General features: G+C 49.3%; 5 protein-coding genes and 1 non-coding gene across 6 annotated transcripts; 4 read left to right on the top strand and 2 right to left on the bottom strand.

Annotated features, from left to right (window-relative positions):
- Positions 1 to 2397: 2397 nt before the first annotated feature.
- Positions 2398 to 3358, bottom strand: ALT_2282 (uncharacterized protein; the record flags this gene model as incomplete). Its single annotated transcript, XM_089599296.1, has 3 exons — positions 2398 to 2805; positions 2871 to 3071; positions 3140 to 3358. 3 exons carry the CDS (start codon positions 3356 to 3358, stop codon positions 2398 to 2400), a joined length of 828 nt encoding a protein of 275 aa, XP_089456442.1.
- Positions 3359 to 4654: 1296 nt separating this feature from the next.
- On the top strand, positions 4655 to 10798 carry ALT_2281 (uncharacterized protein; the record flags this gene model as incomplete). Its single annotated transcript, XM_089599295.1, has 7 exons — positions 4655 to 5095; positions 5145 to 5255; positions 5427 to 5671; positions 5726 to 7111; positions 7169 to 7806; positions 7855 to 8526; positions 8577 to 10798. The coding sequence occupies 7 exons, from the start codon at positions 4655 to 4657 to the stop codon at positions 10796 to 10798; spliced, it is 5715 nt and encodes a 1904-aa protein (XP_089456441.1).
- An 895-nt stretch (positions 10799 to 11693) lies between these two features.
- ALT_2280 (uncharacterized protein) lies at positions 11694 to 12184 on the bottom strand (the record flags this gene model as incomplete). Its single annotated transcript, XM_033559643.2, has 2 exons — positions 11694 to 12082; positions 12148 to 12184. 2 exons carry the CDS (start codon positions 12182 to 12184, stop codon positions 11694 to 11696), a joined length of 426 nt encoding a protein of 141 aa, XP_033415534.2.
- Positions 12185 to 14442: 2258 nt separating this feature from the next.
- On the top strand, positions 14443 to 15475 carry ALT_2279 (uncharacterized protein; the record flags this gene model as incomplete). The annotated part of the gene is made up of 5 exons (XM_033559641.2): positions 14443 to 14513; positions 14566 to 14702; positions 14756 to 14860; positions 14911 to 15198; positions 15261 to 15475. The coding sequence occupies 5 exons, from the start codon at positions 14443 to 14445 to the stop codon at positions 15473 to 15475; spliced, it is 816 nt and encodes a 271-aa protein (XP_033415532.2).
- Positions 15476 to 16560: 1085 nt separating this feature from the next.
- ALT_2278 (uncharacterized protein) lies at positions 16561 to 17745 on the top strand (the record flags this gene model as incomplete). Its single annotated transcript, XM_033559640.2, has 1 exon — positions 16561 to 17745. The coding sequence occupies one exon, from the start codon at positions 16561 to 16563 to the stop codon at positions 17743 to 17745; it is 1185 nt and encodes a 394-aa protein (XP_033415531.2).
- An 870-nt stretch (positions 17746 to 18615) lies between these two features.
- On the top strand, positions 18616 to 18731 carry ALT_r018. Its single transcript, XR_004500598.1, has one exon. It is a non-coding gene; the product is annotated as an 8S ribosomal RNA (ribosomal RNA).
- The last annotated feature ends 292 nt before the right edge of the window (positions 18732 to 19023 follow it).

The following is a 19023-nucleotide window of genomic DNA, read 5'->3' as shown; positions in this document are numbered from 1 at the left end:
GAAAAAGTTGCAAAGAAACTTATTGTATCCAAAAGATTTCCATCAATATGAAATCATAGCTCATGCCCCTGTTTGCTGGCTCTTAGTCACTACCCAGTATTTCCTCTTCATCGCTTTGATAGCCATTTCAACCTTACGAAGAATCGACAGCTGAGAATATCATCAGCGGTCAATGCGTCTACATGATCGCGCAAAAACATCGACTTTATCCTAAGGAAGCAACATGAGTATGACAAATATGGAGACCCCAATTTATTCCTGAAGCATTTGGTTCCTATGCATCCGACAAACGAGCAAAACCTCGCCGTTCACAAGCAGCTTTAAGACCTCTATCGGGTGTTGCATCCAGGGGCTCAGAGAGATCAGTTTCTTCGCGTGATTGAAGACTACCACGACCTGATCAGCTACAACTACCATCCTAAGTCGAATTCGCATCAGGCCATAACTACGGTGACTGTGACAATCATGCCAACTTAAAGCTTCATTTGAACATCTTACTTGCTAGAGACTGGCCTTGATTTTATCTATGCCTGGCAATGTTAGTGGAACGCTGAGGTACGATCAATGCCCTGGTGGCGTCAGAATATTTTGAACCATTTATGGTCATCCACGATTGTAAAAAATGCCATTTTCGGATCTTCAGGGGATATTGAATCCGCAGCTGTCAATTCATGAATAAATGCTCGGATGGAAAGAAAGGAGTGGAGCAAACAACAAGCTGCATCTCTTCCCTCAGCCCTCGTTTAACGTAGGCGGCGAGATCTGCTACAAATACAACATTTATCTAAAAGCAAAATCTACTGCATCGTGCAGGAACAGCAGGTTAAGCATAACTGGTGACCACTTTACCTGTAGTCTGCCTCTCTGCCGCCAGGGAAATTATATTCTTCGCTTACCAAAGGGACTTTGCCCTCTCGAGTCTGCTCGGACTTGGAAACAAGTGATGTTTCAGAGAGACGAGATGTAATAACCAAATCCCCAGTCGTCAGATTCTCGGGCATGTATTCCCTGAGTTTGCTCACTTGAGAGTCCCGCTTTAATTATGGAAGATATTTTGACATCGTGTGAGCGGCGCATCAAAAGCTACGATATTTTTTGAAAGAGGACTTAACAAGAGAGCCCGCGCCATTTCTGGCCGCGGATGCTTCCTCTTGCTTCGTACTCCGCAAGCCATAGTTACAGCTTACAGCCATGAACCATAGATGGCTTTAAGTGACGCATCAAATTGTTGGCCATAGCTTAGGACGCCTCCCTGCCACAGACCCTAGAACCCTTTGATCGTGAACTTTTCGTAGTAAGGGATTGTGCGCTAACAACCGTATCAAGCACGATGGTGTCAGGATGTTCCACCGCCCATTTTCAGACCAACCAGCACCCTTGAAACGAAACAGATCAATAAAGTGAATCTCAAGGCACATACACTACTACTATACATTATCCTCTTCGAGCCCCCTGCTCTTTCTGAGTCAGTCACATCGTTGACCGGTTAACTGGGAGTTTTGGCGGCGCGTCAGTAAAGAAGGGGCCGCTGCTATAGGATACTGGGTAGAAGGCGGACATCTCCCGGATTCGAAAAATGTGATGTCCAATTGCAGGCATTGCAGACAAGGCATTCAGGGGCATCTGCACAGCCGACGAGTTACCGGACAAAAGACCACCGAAAGGGAGAGGGTCATGGACCCTGAATGGGAGGCGCACATACAAAACCTACCAGTGCTCCGCATGGTGACAGCTAATGGACCGCAGTCTGCCACCGTGCCTTGATAGCCTCATTTGTAGTTTGGCTATCCAGAGTGACAACTAGCGAATACACATATTTCTTAGAGCATTGTGGCAATGCAGTCACTTATATGTGATGCTAGAGACGAAAGACAAATTTTCCCTACTAATGGACCTTTATGCACGCTGCTTCTGGCACGGCCACATGCAAGGAGACTGGAGGATACACACGCTTGTGTTATTTATTTACCTGACATTTGGAGATGCAGAAAGGTTGCAGAAAAAGGCTACTGGACTGGAAGTCAATAGAGCACTTTTGCAGACTCTGAACATGTAGCAATAGTATTTATTGGGCGCATGTTCTCCTGCTATTTCCATGGAAGTGAAACATTATCTCAGGTTGTATGGTCATCTCGAAAGCTATGCCCTTTGATTGTGCCCTGCAAGAACTCAAATCATGTTTAATAATACCACCTGCAGCGCCTGATTTTCGTTAAGATCCGTCGAAAACCTTTGCTAAACATCAGAAAAATGCAGATAGCACCGGAATCACGGTCGTTTCTGCTTTGTCAGTGCTCATAAGCGCATCAACAATCAGCCCAGGAGCATAGTATGAAATAATCGCAACCCCGTCATCGATGCCATCCACATTCAGCCCATTTACTAGATCTTTCTTGGCTAAATGGGGGAGCTGATCAAGTGCTTTTTGTAATGGTTGGCTTGTTCGTTGGTGGCCACACGCCCCATGCAAAGCAGCCGAGAGAGCGCCCGTCCTTCATCGGCAGAGCATGGGAAATTAAAGCCCAATTGTTGGAGGTTCTTTGCCCGGTACTCCAGAATGTGGTCATAGCATGCGCGTGGTGACGGTATGCTACCATTGGAAAATGTGTTGAAAGTTTCAGGGGCAGACATGTATGCTTGAAACACAGGTTCGCTCATCACAATGCAGCTGCGAGTATCTGCAAGCCCTCCCGCTCCAGCAACATCAAGCAATGTCACCATAGCCTGGAGATTAACTCCTTGTCCCTTGCCCTGCAAAGTTGACAGAATCTCAAGACTCGCAGGAGGGCACTCGCCTTGCACGACCTGGGAAATGTTCAGTTTCGGACCAATATCAAGACAAGTGAGGATGTCATGTTGGGCGCTGGGACGATCTTCAGAGATTGAATAACGTTCGCCAGTGCTGCCTTGTGAACCAGATCAGAATGATCGGCGTAGGTTGCCTTGACGCCCTGTTGTGCCATTTCCTCGGAAACACTGGAATCCTTGCCTATGTCATCAATCGCCATAGCAATTAAAAACGCATGCAAGTCATCCTTGATGCGGACTAGACGGGTGTAGAAATCTCGCAGCTGATGGAACGAAGAGCTTGCCGGTATTCTGGGTGGCGGTAAACGAGGAGATAGTCGTTCCCAAGAACCCATTTGATGGCCAGCATGGTGACGAGAGTGCGATTCACTTCTGGAAAATCCTCGTTGTAGAGGATCATTGATGGTGTCTCGGTCTCGTTCTCGTTCCCTCCCCACCGCCCTAATGCAGTTGCTGTGGTAGACTCCACTGTGACACATGCTTTCTTCAGGTGCAACAGCTCATTTGCAAAAACGATCCCAAATAGATGGACCGCATCGATGTCTGACATCAGAACAAATTCGCCTATGCCGATTGGTATTAGAATCCATCTTGTTGTCTGCGGTACTGGACAGCTGCTAGTGTTTTGAAGATATCATGGTAGAGTGGTTGAATGGTAACTAGTGATAGTATGCTAATGATAGAAAATCGACTGAGAAAATCGGGTGAGTATTAAGGTTATATTAAGGTTACGAAAGCCCCTCTCCTACCCTAGGCTGTGCCCCCGCTGATTTTGCATACACGGTACGTTATTTTGTGGGCCTGTTGACTAAGGCGAGAGTGGATCTAGAGTACATCTCTGATCATTGAGGGTCGGGCTCAGCTCGGAATTACCGATCTAATGACGAGGTCCTTTGCACTGCCCGGTTGCGGCGGTACCGGGGTAAAAAGCATTGGAACGCCAGTATTTAGACCCCCTGCCAACCCATAAGTTGTGCGGCTGTGCCTGGTGAGCCACTGCAGTTTTGCGGGACATCTCCACTCATGAGCCGCAGCCGCCCAAGGAAAACTGATATCATTTGCCTTTCAGGCACAAGCGCTGACGGACAATCCCCCAGAGGCTGGGTTAGGATGTGTACCTACATGAAGCAGATGACCTGCAACTCGCGATCGAGGTCGAGGATTAGACTGCAGCCTCCCCCATTCCATTCAACTTCCTCTCCCTCCCAACTACAAGCGCAAACATCCTACATCGCAAGTGGTCCGACTGGTAATTTATAATTTATCTGGACGCTCCCATTCCGTCACTGTCCCCACCGTGTTGATACCTCGCCGTCCTTTATTCGCTACACCCCTCATCATCATCTCTGGGCGCCCTCATCCATCCCATTCAATCAATCAATCATTCATTCCATAATCTCCTCGTTTTCGTCGTACTACATTTGCTCCTTTTCCCTAGGGTCATTCCACTGTCGCTGTCGCGTTCTCTATCTCTCTGCGGTTCTCATTCGCCTTCCCTTTCTTCCCTCTTCTCCTTTTCTCACTTCCTCCGATACACTCGTGTTATTTGGATATATTTGACTTGGCGGGGTCAAAAATACCAACAAACGGAGAAAAAAGAGACAAAAGCAGACAAAAAAAAAGAAATAACTAGTGGCTCGACATCATCTTCATCATCGTATCCATCAGCCTAAAATTATTCTGCCTCCCTTCCGTCGTCGGGCACTTTACACACTCATCTGTTTAAGACCATGTTTTTGCCTGTTCCTTTCTCTCTTTGAAACCCTCTATCTTCATCTCTTTCTCCCTCTCTCCCCCCTCCTTCCCTTTTCCTCACTCGCCGGCCCCCCGATTATTTGTCTCCACCATGAGTACCATCCAAAAACTGAAAGATTTCATACGTCATGGCAAACAAGCCCGTTTAGTGAACCCCCATGCTGAACCCACAGCCAACGTCTCCGCCATTCACGCTAAACAACAGCATCAACCTCAAGGCTCATATCCACCCGCTGCGGACAATCTAGATGCCATTGATACCAAAGTAAACAATGCGCCGGCTCAGCCCCCGGCCAAGTCGTCCGAGGGTCAGTCCTGGCGATCCCGCGAGCTCGAGGTCGAGCAGATTGTCGCCGAAGAAAAGAGTGCACGCTCCAAGATGCCCAAATATCCCGGCCTGGAACGCTGGATCTTGCTGGACAAGATGGGCGATGGCACTTACAGCAACGTCTACCGGGCCAAGGACACCACCGGCGAGTATGACGAGGTCGCCATTAAGGTCGTTCAGAAATTCGAAATGAACAGTAATCAGGTAGGTCGAGTTGGTCCTCTCCGACACTTGCCTTGCCTTTCATCGTTAGTTTTCATCGTCGTTCGCGTTCGTTTCTTCTCGAAACCGCTCTGCCAATATCCGTCTCGAGTTCCCGAATCTTCCTCTCCTTTCTCGTAAGAAGAGACCAACAACTACAGGGGTGCGCAATCTCTCACCATTGTCATTCGAACCACCTCGCTTGGTCGACATCCTTGTTCTGTCCCCGCGTTCTGATTCTGCCCGACCCCCCCCGTCGTCCCCTACTTTGCCACTCCAGTTGTGTACCACTTACATTTCCAACCGAGGACCTATTAACTGACCATGTTCGCAGCGCGTCAGTATTCTGAAAGAGGTCCAGATTATGCGCCAAGTAGACCATCCGAATATCGTGAAGCTGATTGATTTTTCCGAATCCCGCCGATACTACTACATCGTGCTGGAGCTCTGCCCTGGTGGCGAGCTATTCCATCAAATCGTCCGATTAACCTACTTCAGTGAAGACCTCAGCCGTCATGTCATCCTGCAGGTCGCCAAGGCGATCGAGTATCTCCACGGGACTTCTGGCGTTGTCCATCGGTAAGCTCCTTCGCTTTACGTTCCGCCTATTGTACGTGCTGACCCCTACTGCAGGGACATCAAGCCTGAGAATCTACTCTTCTATCCGATCCCGTTTGTTCCCAGCAAAAACCCCAAGCCACGTCAACCGGGCGATGAAGACAAGGTTGACGAAGGCGAATTTCTCCCCGGAAAGGGCGCTGGTGGCATTGGCGTGATCAAGATTGCCGATTTCGGTCTGTCCAAGGTCATCTGGGATAGTCAAACTATGACCCCCTGCGGAACAGTCGGCTACACGGCTCCTGAGATTGTGAAAGATGAGCGTTACTCTAAGAGCGTCGATATGTGGGCGTTGGGCTGCGTTCTCTATACCCTCCTCTGCGGCTTCCCGCCCTTCTACGACGAGAGCATCCAGGTATTAACCGAAAAAGTGGCTCGCGGCCAATACACGTTTCTGTTGCCGTGGTGGGATGGTATCTCCAAGTCCGCTCAGGATTTGATCTCTCACCTCTTGACGGTCGACCCCGACCAGCGATATTCCATCGAAGAATTCCTGGCACACCCCTGGATCCGTCAGACCGATGAAGCGACCGAGGCGGCCACCGACGCACCCCCGCTCGCGGCTCCATTGTCCTCCTCTGCTGCCGACCAGGCCCCCTGCGCTCCCGCCAGCGCTCGTCTGTCCGATCAGCCCTCGGCGGGTCTAGACCGCCCAATAGACTTTCGTTCCCCCGGAGCGATCAACCTGCGCGAAGTCTTCGACGTAGGCTATGCCGTCCATCGCCAGGAAGAAGAAAGCAAGCGGCGCAAAAACCACGGGAATTACCCTGGAACGAATCCAACCGCTCGGTTCAAATCGGTCCTCAATCCGCTCAACGAAGACTACGACGATGAAGACGAGTACGAGGGTGAGATCACGTCTCAACCGATTGACTACGACGAATCTCGTCCGTCCAAACTCCAGAAACAGTCGAAGGAGGTGGCGGCAATGGAAGCAAAATTACGGTCCACCAAGCTGGGTGCCTCCAGTCATGCCGCTCAGGCGCGGAGAGCTCCCCAGCCCCGGAAGCAGCAAGGCTACGGTCAACACAGTGCCATCGTCGCTGCGGCGACGAAACAGAGTATTGGCGGGCGATGGTGGCAGCCTTTCGAACTAAATTTGGACAATGCGATATTGCTCCAAAAGAGACGGCACCACACTGAGCATAATGACAGGCCCCCCAAGGAAGACAAATCTCAGGATGTCCACTCTGCTGTCTCGCGAATACCACGGGGCTACCTGGACGAACTTGCGGATGACATGATACACGCCGTTCGACCTTATAAGTTGGGCAGGGATGTGCTTGAGCACATTCATAAAGTACTTCCAGACCTTTTGGAAGCACTTGCGGTTTCTTTAGGTCAATTTTCATCCACCCAGGCGTACCGTGATGTGATGGCTTTTATCCTTGAATATCGATGGTAGAATTGGTTCGATCTCACATAAGCATAGGACACTCTCGCTAATGCCATGGCTAGGGATATAGCTTCCGCGTTTCAGGAACGCTTGACCAGTAACTCAGAGGACCAACCTTACCGAGACCTGGCAAGGATGACTCTGGACGATGTTATGGATGCCTGGCATCAAAGGGCTGACAGGTTGGAGCTTGAATCATCACCACTTGATGCAAGACACATTGTGCAAAGAGAGCCCGATAATATGGAATCCGCAGAATACGATGAAGCTGAAGCGAATAAGCTGCCTGGACTAGAGTTCTATAGGACTATTATCCGAAGAACACCCGCGTACACTTCGCTATTGAACAATATCCGTCGAGAGTGCCTTTTCGCTCCCTCTGAGTCAGACGTTATGGGGAAAATTCGAAAAGCCATACTAGGATCCCTACCAGTGTTGCCACACATCAACCGACAAAAGCCAGCTGAAATTTTCCATGTCAACTTCAAAATCCAATGGGATCCACTCAAGTTCTTGATTGACGAACAATATGAAGACAGTCCAGAGAAGGCGATTGAAAAGGTCATAACATTGACGGGCTCTGCCATGTCGGCTCAGGCAATGACCTGCGGAGAGTACTTGCGTCAAGTTTGGCCATCAACAGGACCAAGCGTGATGAACCTTATGAAAGCCCTTGTGTCTGAAGAGAGGAAGGGCTCCAGTAAGTGCGGTCTAATAGAAACTTGCTCTGGGACTCATGGATTGCCAGACGTCTTACCCGATGGAACTCAGCTCGCTTTTTCGACCCGTCCATCCATAGATCAGGCGTCGTCCTTTGATGTCTGGGTTGATGCTCGAGGGACTGCGCCCATCCTTGCAGAGATTGGCGAGCAGGTTGCATGGCTTGCATCCGCGCTACGGTCCTCTCCGTTCAGTCCAGGCACCGTTGCCTACCACAGGCCCTTCGTCAGTTTCGTGAAGGTCGGCCACCCAAAAGGCGAGAAGAACATAAGGGCCACTTATCTGTATGATATTGGCGTTGAAGTGTATGACGAACTAGATCGCAGTGAGATTGGGACTGGTGATTGCTGGCACAATTTGTTCGGATCGCCAGTTGTCGTAGAAGGGTTCCCGATACGACGGAGGGTGGAACAACATTCAAAAGGCCTTGAGATCCCCCTGGAAATTATGGCATCTCTCACAGGCACGCGCAAGATCAATATCTTTGATGGGAGAATTGTTCTGAAGGGCTTCTCGACTATGCTGGTCCCTGCCAAATGCAGCCAAAATGCAGTCACATGGCATCTTCTGCACCAGAAGGATGGGGAGCATATTTCTTATCTGAAAACTGAGCAGTTTCCCCTTCTCGAGCTCAAAATTCAACAGCTAGAGAAAGCGCGGCATTTCTTGGGGTGGTGTCCAGCTGCACGGATGTATGCGGGTAGGTCAACATCGTTTGAATCTATCTGCCTATGCTGACTGGCTTTACAGGCGAAGCTGATGCTAGCTATCACATCAAGAACTCGAGGCTTCCCCGCCCCTCAGGAGACTCTGTTCTGAGCAACGCATCGCTCTCCGCCTCGTATGGAGTTATTGGAAGTTCAGCTTTTGGGATTGGTCGTAAAGATATCCGGCTCCCGCGCAACTCGTACGTCAGGAAGTTGAGATGGATCTCGGAAAAGTATACAATTCTCTGGGACGTCACAGAAAAGCGGGGTTGGCTTGTTAATGGAGCTGCCGCCTTGCTTCACCTTGTCCACGCGTCTCTAAGACAGGACAACCTCAGCAATACTAGTCTGTTGTGTCTATCCAGCGAGGAGACCCAGAGAACATCTGCTTCACACCGATCTGATTCCGCCCTTAGTGTGCTCTTGAGTCAACCCCGACTTGAACTGCCAGTTTATCCAGGGGATGACAAGCACACTTTCAAAGATCTCGTAGAGGACTTATATGATTACCTAGAAAGAGCCATCACATACCAGGTGAAAGCGGTCGGTCTAGATGGCAACACTTATAACCAGCCGAGGTCCGCATTGGATGGCTGGGATTTCACTGATTTGGCTCTAGAGCGAGATCCCATTTATCCACGGCGAATACTTCTGGACGAAGAGGGTCGGTCCTGGGTCGACTTCAGTCGCTCCATACACACGGTCATCCTATTTGGCAGAGGTTTCGGTGAGATTATTCGGCCTGCTAATGCATGCTGCCCTTCATGGGCGACACTGCCACATGGGAAATCGTATCTCGGTGCTGCAGTTGCGGATCTTTACCGGATAATGGAGCAATATGGGGACTATGACACCCAGCCAATGCGACTTTGTCACGACACATTCTGGTCAGTGACCGACGAGAAGTTCAGTCGGTGCCCATGTGGCATCCACACGGACCCTGAAACCCCTGAGCACTCGGATTTTGTCCAAGTTCTTCTCCCTTCAATCATGCGGAACGAACTACCCAGATATGTTCTTGTGCACCCGGAACCTACAGGTGCGGTCATCTTCGGCCACAGCACCAGGGACCAATGGTACTGGGGCAACTTTGGACCTCCCGCGAGAACACCGAATCTGATCAGCAATGATTTATACCAAACTTACTCCGCTGCTGAAGATAATACATTTGAAACGGCTCTTGGTTCAGGAGGATCCAAGAAAAGTGAAATTTCGGCATCTGACTTGTATCAGCAGGACGTGGAAGAGTACCCGGAACAATCGCGTACAAGGTGCGGTCAGAGGAATGACTTCCCCTTGGCGGACAGCCAAAAGCGTGAGACCAGACATAGTCGCTATGCAGACGACTACAAGTTGGGCATTATATGCGCCCTCCATATTGAGCTCATGGCAGTACGTGCACTGTTTGACGAAACCCACGAGAGCCTGCCTATTTCTGACAACGATGACAACTACTATGCGCTGGGATCCATGGCGAAGCATAATGTTGTTGCTGCGTGCCTCCCCTTAGGCATCTACGGCACAAATCCTGCTGCAATTGTCGCAACTCATATGAAGCGCAGTTTCCCAGCTTTGAGATTCTGCCTTCTGGTTGGTATCGGAGCTGGAGTGCCGTCTGAGAAGAACCGCATCCGCTTAGGTGATATTGTGGTCAGCAAGGCTAGCGGCAGATATCCCGGCGTCCTGCCATACGACATGATTAAATGTCTTGAATTTGGAGCATCTGAGCTGAATGGTTGCCTGAGCCCTCCCCCTGCGCATCTTATGGGCTTGATAAGTGAGCTGGAGTCAGACCCTGGCGGGTCCTCTACCCTTCCGGGTTACATTCGGCAAATCGAGGAGCGCCAGCCGCAGTATAAATACCCCGGAGCCATCAATGATAGACTGTTTGCATCTTCTTACATCCATAGTGGCGGCGACGAATCTTGTGACCAGTGCAATCCACTGTGTGAGATCCGACGACCCCCTCGACCATCAGCTTTTCCCAAAGTACACTATGGCTTAATTGCATCTGGAAACAAACTCATCAGATCGGCCGAAAAGCGGGATAAGTTAGGCCGAGAGCATAATGTACTGTGTTTTGAGATGGAAGGCGCTGGGATTGTGAACAGCTTCCCCTGTTTAGTCATTCGGGGGATCTGTGACTATGCTGATTCTCACAAGAACAAGATCTGGCAGAAATATGCTGCGGCGGTTGCTGCAGCGTATGCAAAATTGCTGCTCTCTCGACTGAGGGTGAAAGACAGCGTCTCCCCAATCTACTGAGACGGGTGTAAGTCAGCATTGGGCTAGGTGAGTCATATGGACAGAGCGGGAGGTGGTTGGAATATGCATGTTTGCAATTCGAGTGTGAGGTCTGATGTTGGCAGGATACTATGCTGATGTCCAAGGGATTATCGCTAGGACATGCGGCACCCATCAGAAACCCACGTCTCGCAGCTAGCAAAAAAAGGGCCGAATAACTCTTCTCATGATTCAAGAGGTGATGAATTCAAGTGTTCTGGATTGCGAAATAACTGCATGCCAGTCAGTCATAAAAGCTTTTCGTGCTCTGTGACCAAGAGTCTTAATGTGATGCTCGGGTAGCATCCTGAACTGTACCAAAGAACGGGTATCATAGCATTAGGGTAACCCAGGTAGGGATATACTCACCTTCAGGCAGTCCTAAGACATGGAAGCGGAACGATATCAAGAAGCGTCGGTACGCCATCATCTACTCACTGCCCTAACCATAAGTTGTGTCTGGCGAGCCACTGCGGTTCTGCACGACTAACCCATACAGGCCCACGCAGCTCTACAAAGAAATCCGATATTATTGGCCTTTCAGGCCCACCCGCTGAGGGATGATCCCGCAATGTTAGGCGCCCGGAGAGGGCCTGCGAGAAGCCGTCTGTTGCTGCAAACCCAACAGCCTAGCATTGGGCGAGTGGGCGACTTACGCAAAGGAAGTTGGCATACTGAAAGAAATACAGACATTTGCGTCTTTTCATTCATTGAAGTTACCAGGTCTATTTCTCTCTATTCACCTGTGTTTGATCATACCCTAACGCCTTCAATAACAGATGGGGCTAACTCGGAGGGCAATCTGAGACCGTAAAAGGGACCAGCCACCTTTCAGTCGCGAAGTAGGACCAGGGGGGGCGGGATGGGGTGCTACAGGCTATAGCATTGACATCACTATATCCACGGCCTTCTTGAACATGGTTTTCTGCTCTGCAGTAGGCCGGACAGAACTCTCACCTCCTTCGCACCCGGAAGGTCCTCCATTCCACCACTTTAGGTCATCACTCTCCCACATAATACTTGTATCGAGCCCATAGATATCCTCCGATCCTGGTGGTTCCTCCGTCGGCAATTTTTTCAGAATACTATACAGTTCTTCCACGAGTACATTGACATCTGACTCGTTTATGGTTTTGGAGGACTCCTGCGAACCGGTTGTCGCAGGCTCAGTTTGCTGGACATAGACCTGAGAATCGTCTGCATCTGGGTCTTTGTACAAGGTGCAAATAAAGGAAGGGTTTTGTGGTTGGGGACCCCCAGTAATTCCTATAAGGTATATAGCGTTAGATAGCGACTATGAACCGAGTCAGTCTGTTTGAAAGGTGACTTACCACGTTGAAGTTTGATGGCATACCCTGAAGGCGCCATTATAAGAGCAGAAAGAAGCAGTTTTTGACGGTCCCAGTGATGTGAATATTCAGCGATATAGCGAGTGAAGAATGGGAACAAATATATCCTTGCTTTTTCAATAGCCATGGATCGCATGATGGTGTGTGCGCTATCTATTCTAGCATGGGTGCTCAGACACACAGAAAGATATAACTAGTTACTGTATCAACAAATTAGGAAGATATACAAGAGGCTTGAAGGGAAGCTGGGTCTTTCCGGCCAATGAGCAATGAGCGCAGATCATTTGGACTAGGCGCCTCGAGCTGACGGCTCATTTTTGAACGTCACTGAGGGGGAGGCCTGATGGATGGTTCGCTCTAAAGACTTGGCAGTGGGGCCAAGAAAGATAATCAAACCGTATACTAGTCAAGGCAGTTTCGAAAACGACTAGACTGAAAATTTGCGTTCACCGGACAATAGGTCATTCTGTAGGCGTGCCTGTGGAGAACTTCACTGACTCTTTCTTTTTGCCTCTGCCTCGAAGTGACCGTGAACTGTGCCGAACCACTCTGGACTCCACAACGCATGCAGTGGTATTGTGGGGTTCGGAAGTTTGAACGTGATTGTACTAGATCCTTTCGGTAGCAGATCTTGTTTGACGATTCCTATCTTCTTAGATCATCGATCCGAGATAGTACGTAGCTGAAACCTGCCGATCTACAGAGGCCCACAGTTAAGTGGAAAGGGTAGTGATCCGTCTATCCAAAGATGCACATCCAGGAGCATTTTGGTGGGGCTCAGTGGCGCCGCCCACACCAGCTGGGCAGCCATGAAGACCCAAAAATGTTCAGATGTAATAGATAGGTCAGTGAAAGTGTCGAAACAGTATCAGACGCCTTGGGCAGTGGTCACATGCAAGGTGTCTGGGATAATGAATACGTAGCTGAATAACTTTCAGCTGTTGCTGACATTGGATTACTTCTTTTGAATCTGTGAAAATACCCTTTGCATGTTATTATATTTCTCAGATGTTGCTGACCAGTGGTCGCAGTGCAGTAAGGCCCTCTCTGCAGACTAAGGAAATCAAGACCATGTTTATTATTACTTGATATAGAAACTAATAATTATAGTGCCGAAGTTAATAATAAGAGAATCTGTACTATGACGTACTATTGGCTGTAGGATGGCGTACTCTAGGTCCGCGTCAATCATCGTAGGCAGTGATAGACTTCAAAGGCTGAGCTGAATCTATGCACTTGTTCCACCTAGGCAAGGCTGGCTGAAGAATGACGCAACACCGCTTCGACGATCATTGGCGGTCAAGAAGGAAACGACAGGAGGATGGTCTATATAATATGGTAATTTCTCGACAATCAGTATTATCTTTGCCAATATCAAGAACCCTCCATCTTGTCGGCTTGTCTCCTAAACCATGCATTTCAAACAGCCAAGCGAACGTCCATATGAAGCAAAACGATATACCTATTTGACCGACACTGAAGGTCTCTCAGCGATTGAGACGAATGAGATGGCCCACAAGAATTTATCCGAGAAAAAAAAGGCCTATGAAAGCCTTGCGAAGGCTTTTGAAGCAGAAGATAAAGAAGCACGATCTGCCTATAATGACAGTGGTTGTGTCACCGAAGATGGGTTCAAGAAATGGGCAGAAGATAATGCAAGTGTGCCTCACGGACATCTTTTCTTCCTGTATTAACAGTATCAGCGACCTGACTGGAGTCACGCCCGTTCTCGGCTTCATGACTCCATAGTCCACTTGCACATGATAAGCAGGGCCATCTTCGGGAAGCCATATGACGACCAAGTGGAAAAGGGGAACAAAGAAGATGGAAACAAAGCCATGGAAGCAGGATTCTTTACGGGTCATCATGGGCTGTGAAACTGGTGCGGTCATAAGATGGAATGACTTGGAGCGCGGGAGCTGGAAGGGATTGTCCCGGCTGGAGAGAAGGCAAATTACCCGCATAGAAGACCGGAATTATGCGAATCATAGGAGAAGCTACAAGTGTCCCGACTAGTATGAATAACAAATATATCAAACAGAATCAATTCGGAATGAAAAGATTGATTGGATGAATAATGCTGAAATGCAAGGAATGAATACATGAAGAAGGGCAACCATCGCATTCAAGTTCGAGCTCTTCTGGCCAGTTGCTCCGATCGTCTGAGTTTAGATTGAATACCATCGTGAGATAATTGGCGTTTCATCAAATAGGTAGAGAATAATGTAGAGAAAGAGGATTTCTATCTCAGGTGTCTTATACTACAGTCAATTCACAATGGCTTCCTATCATCGAGTTCTAGAGACCTTTGGCAGATCCATCCATGACAGCACTTTGGAATGCGACTGGTGTGTAGACTCCTTCCACAACCCTCATAGCTTCTCAAGGCTAACGTTTTAGTGATATTCACCCATGGGAGCTCTCTATTAATGGCGAACAATGGGCTGGTAAAATCCGACTGATCGGTTTCGTGGACGTGTTTTTCCTCATCTCATACTCTGCCAACGCCGGTTTCGAGCATGGTATCACCGTTTATAGTAGGTTATCTTTGGGTATTTTGCTTTGGCACCACATGCTAAATTGCTTTCAGAGGACAAGTTGGCCCTCGAGGAATTAACCGGAATCACGGCCCATCCGAGCCCGGGAACACCTGTGGGCAATACCAATGCCGCGGACCACCAAGAGCCCGAAGAGAGTGAGTCTTAAGGCACAACATGCAAAATTGATGGTGCTAATACACAGCAGACATTGGAGACCTTGAACAAGCCGGGGACCAGGCAAACCAGGAAGACGACGCGGAACAGGGCCAGGAAGAGTGCTCTCAAGCAACTGAAAGGCAAGACAGTCAAGCCGGGCAGGCCAAGGACAGCGGCGACCGAGCCGAAGTGATGGGGGCGCCCAAGTTCCGCAAAACAAGCACCTTCTCAATAAAGAGCTTGGGTCACCCTGTCGGACTGCGTGCTTCGTATCCCAGGTCATGGATCCGTAGCTACAAGGTGGAGATCACAAAGCCTGCCAGTTGGGGGTTGACCAGTGAGTGGCACCCATCAAGCGATCACCTCAGTTGGAGACTATGAAACTGATCAGGACGGCAGAACGTATCATGCGGGGCCTGAAGCCACACAGTACTTATGATTTGATGGGCGACGTGATTCGCTGCGGAATCATCACACAGGGACAGCTGGCGGGCCATCTCATGGGTGTTCTCCTCGCGGGCAGCCGTCTTGACGACACGACCAGAAAATACCTTGAGGCATTGACGGCAGGCGATGGTGCCGGTCGGCAGGCATTGTCGAATGAGAAGATCTAAGTAGTCTGGATGTACGAGCTGTCCTTAGAATAGGCCAACCAAGTTACGTAGTTCGACGCCGCGGAGAATGAGGTCGTCGCAGTAGCCCCGGCGAATTTAAACTCGAAACCAGAAATGCCTTTTTGTACCAAAACAGCGTGTTCGAGAGAGACGATCGCTCTAGTGGAGAACATGCTCGCGAACTAGAAACTGATCTCGGCAGCTGTGAGCACTAGCTTACAGGGATGGTTTCCCCGAAGAGAGGGGTGTTCTCCTCTGCACGAATGACTCCTGCGCACCCCTCCCTGCCACTTGATGCTTGGTGGCTGGCTCAGCTGTGCATCTAATCTAGACGAAAACCATTCAGCTCCACGCCACCGAATATCGACCCTATCATCTTCTCTAAACAGAGACTAACCGGCCCCCGCGTCGGCCCGCTAGTGAGATTTTGTTGCGATCTGTCTTCGGTTACATGATTCAGTGTATCCGTCAACAACGAATGACGACGAGGTGAAGACCCCGTTCATGATGTGGACGTCAGCCATTTGGTCAGGTCTGTTTGCTACTCTCGGCATCTTAACTTTGAGGCGCCATTGGCATCTCCCCATTGGCCTCTACTATGTAGCTAAGTGCCGGACCGATACATCGTCCCGATCATTCCGAAAGAAACCCCTCCGTACTTCTGTGTGCGGCTATATGTACCCTCTCTGCTGTCCACACCTGAAGACTCAGCTGAAGATCCTCCCCCTTTTACTCCAAAGGGCGAATCTTCTTCCCTAGAAGTCCTCGATGGATGGGGATTCCCCAGCCAAATATTCCCACTTGGCTTCACCGACTGGCTGGTCTCTCCGTTGTCGATAATCAGCACGGTGGCTGGCTTAGGCTGGTTGCTCATTGCCTCTGATGCTTGATTTTTTTGCCTTTTTCCGTCAACTCCGACGTGCGCACCAAGTCTCCTCACCACCATAGGGTTCTGGGTCCCAGCTTGAAGATTCCCGGAGGGATCTAGCCTCGCTCTACGATGATATTTCTTTAATTTTTTTTGTTACTTCTCTTCTGTTTATCCCATTCTGCTGAATTCGCGGTGCTAATGCAACGACAGCAAGATGGGCTGGTTTCCCCTAAACGTCGAAGAGGGGGAGGTTTCCTGGAGGTTCGACATCGTCGGTTTACTGGCGGTTGTTGGAGGTTCCACCATTGAGAAGCACGCGCAGGCTATCACTGCATCGCACTTTGGGAGTTTCCCTCGACTCATGCCAGCTCCTGAGACTATGCTGGATACTGACCGTCCATCGCGACTGCCCGCTGTCAAGGATGTGACCGTTGTGAGTGTTAAATCTGGCAATCAATTCAATGAACTCAACTACTTTACCAATGTGATCCATGATATCGAATCATTGCCTGCATTTCATTTCCAGTCCTTCCGCATCTCCCACAGGCCTCTGCCGGAGAAGGAGGTAAAGAAACAGAAGGAGGAACAAACGAAAGAGTGGGAAAAGGCTATGGAAAAGGCTAGGAAAGCGCATAACAAAGCTGTCAAGGAAACGAAAAATGACGTTGAACGCAAGGCGCTCGGCGAGTACAAGGATCCTCCTATGCCTCCTTTGAAAGCCATCATCCCACTCTACCCGGACTGTGTTCTTAATTTCGTCACTCTTGCCTCTATTTGCATCACAATAGCACTGGCTATCTGGTCTGGTGTCCAACACGATGCAGTGGCGTTGCTTGGTCTGGGAACCATGGCATTATCCACCAGCATGGCCTGTATGTCTGCACAGTGGCGCCCTCGGCTCACGACCCGCACTGCGGCCGGCCAGGTAGTTGCAGGAGACGTGGTCATCCGTACTCGGTCAGGTGCCTTCGTCTCCGTTAAATGCAGCGAGGAGGTTGCACGAGAACTTTACGCCGGCACCGAAACCTGCGAGTATGTGTACAACGGGCGGTACCACCAGGTCCTTCTCGCCACGAGCACCGTACTTCTCATGGCTGCCATTATCTTCTTGAGTAACTGCGGTTGGAAAATTCAGATTGCTGTGGGCCTTGCCTATATCATTCTCAACCTTGCTTATTGGGCCATGGCACTGTTGACAGACCCGCATGAGGCGTGGAATATGGAGCACCGTTACGAAGTAGACCTCCTTGAGAAGAAGGACAATGAAAACTACACTCAGGTATTGTGGGATGTTATTCGGACCACCTGGGGAGATTCGCTGGGCCAAAAAGACGGGAGCGGCACCCGCGACAAAGAACTGGAATGGATGGCTGAAGGAGGCGAAGGAGAATGCTCATAACCTGAACTGGGATTGTGTGGAAAGGAGAGATTGGTGGATGAAACAAAAGTTTGAGAAAGAGCATCATGAGGATGACGAATGACGGCAGAATGTATGCGCGCCGGTGCTGGGGGGTTTGCATGAGTGATGGAGTGGTTAATGGGTACTCGAGAGCAAAGTGAGGAGTGTTTGTCGCCCGGAAAAACCAGATATATACGCAGCGGGTATATTTAATTGTTGATAAAATTATTTATATGTAAAGTAACTATGAGCTGAAACAAAACCCAAGACTAGAAACAGAAATGCTGAAATCCTTATTCATATTCTGTATACCATACCTAGCTTCGTTTAATAAATGCTTTTAACTCTGAGGAGAACACCTTAATAGGATTATAAACTAGGTAGCTAAGATACTATTTCCTGTCCACACTATATTTATTCATGGGTATAATTCTTAAGCTACAGGATCTGCACACTTGACGGCTGTTTGCCCTCACAAGTTGATATAAATTAGAAATGCCGTCCTAAGATCATGCTTCTTCAAACTCTCAAGGCCTTCTTTGACTCATGCGCTTCACATTTTTCACAGCCGGCTCTCACCAAGACTGTGACGCTGGCACTTTTGTCCACTGCCCTTGTTGCCCGGATACAGGTTGGCTGAATGACAAAGGAATTCAAGGCAGTAGCTCCTATGTCTACCATAGCATCATCTTTGGAATACACTCTGGTTCACAAACTGATTACACTTGACCAGTTCAGCGGCCCTCTTAAGCCATTGGATATTGCCCACCGGCAAGGCTCCTGTCAACCACCATCAGGATGAGAGTGATACTCGTGAATGATCTTCAGTAGGACACTATATATTCTGCTCTTCCCTGAAATCTAGCACATACGACCATAGGGTGTGGAAAACAGGGCTTCCCGTCCGCTCAGCCGTACTTAAGCCACACGCCGGCCGGTTAGTAGTTGGGTGGGTGACCACCAGCGAATCCCGGCTGTTGTATGTTTTTGTTCTTTTTGTTATATCATTTTTAGTTTTATTACAGGTCTAGAAGCAATTGCGTAGAGGTTGCAGTGATGTACACGGATGGTAGCAAATATCCCAGCTGTGTCTGTTCTCTGTTCCTGGACCTCGCAATGGGAAGATCGTTATCATTTTTGTTTGAGAGGACCAACAAAGAGGTATTGATCTCTCTGCTCCTAGTGTGCCTTCTGTTCTACAACAATCAATCTGCGTATCGTTGCATTCCAGTTCTAAGATCCATGCAAGGCACATACAGTATACAACTTCGTCTCGTG

The sequence above is a fragment of the Aspergillus lentulus genome (assembly GCF_001445615.1).
Source record: "Aspergillus lentulus DNA, contig: Alt04, strain: IFM 54703, whole genome shotgun sequence".
NCBI lineage: Eukaryota > Fungi > Ascomycota > Eurotiomycetes > Eurotiales > Aspergillaceae > Aspergillus > Aspergillus lentulus.
Note: the sequence above shows the minus strand (reverse complement) of the source record. Positions and strands in the feature narration are given on the sequence as shown.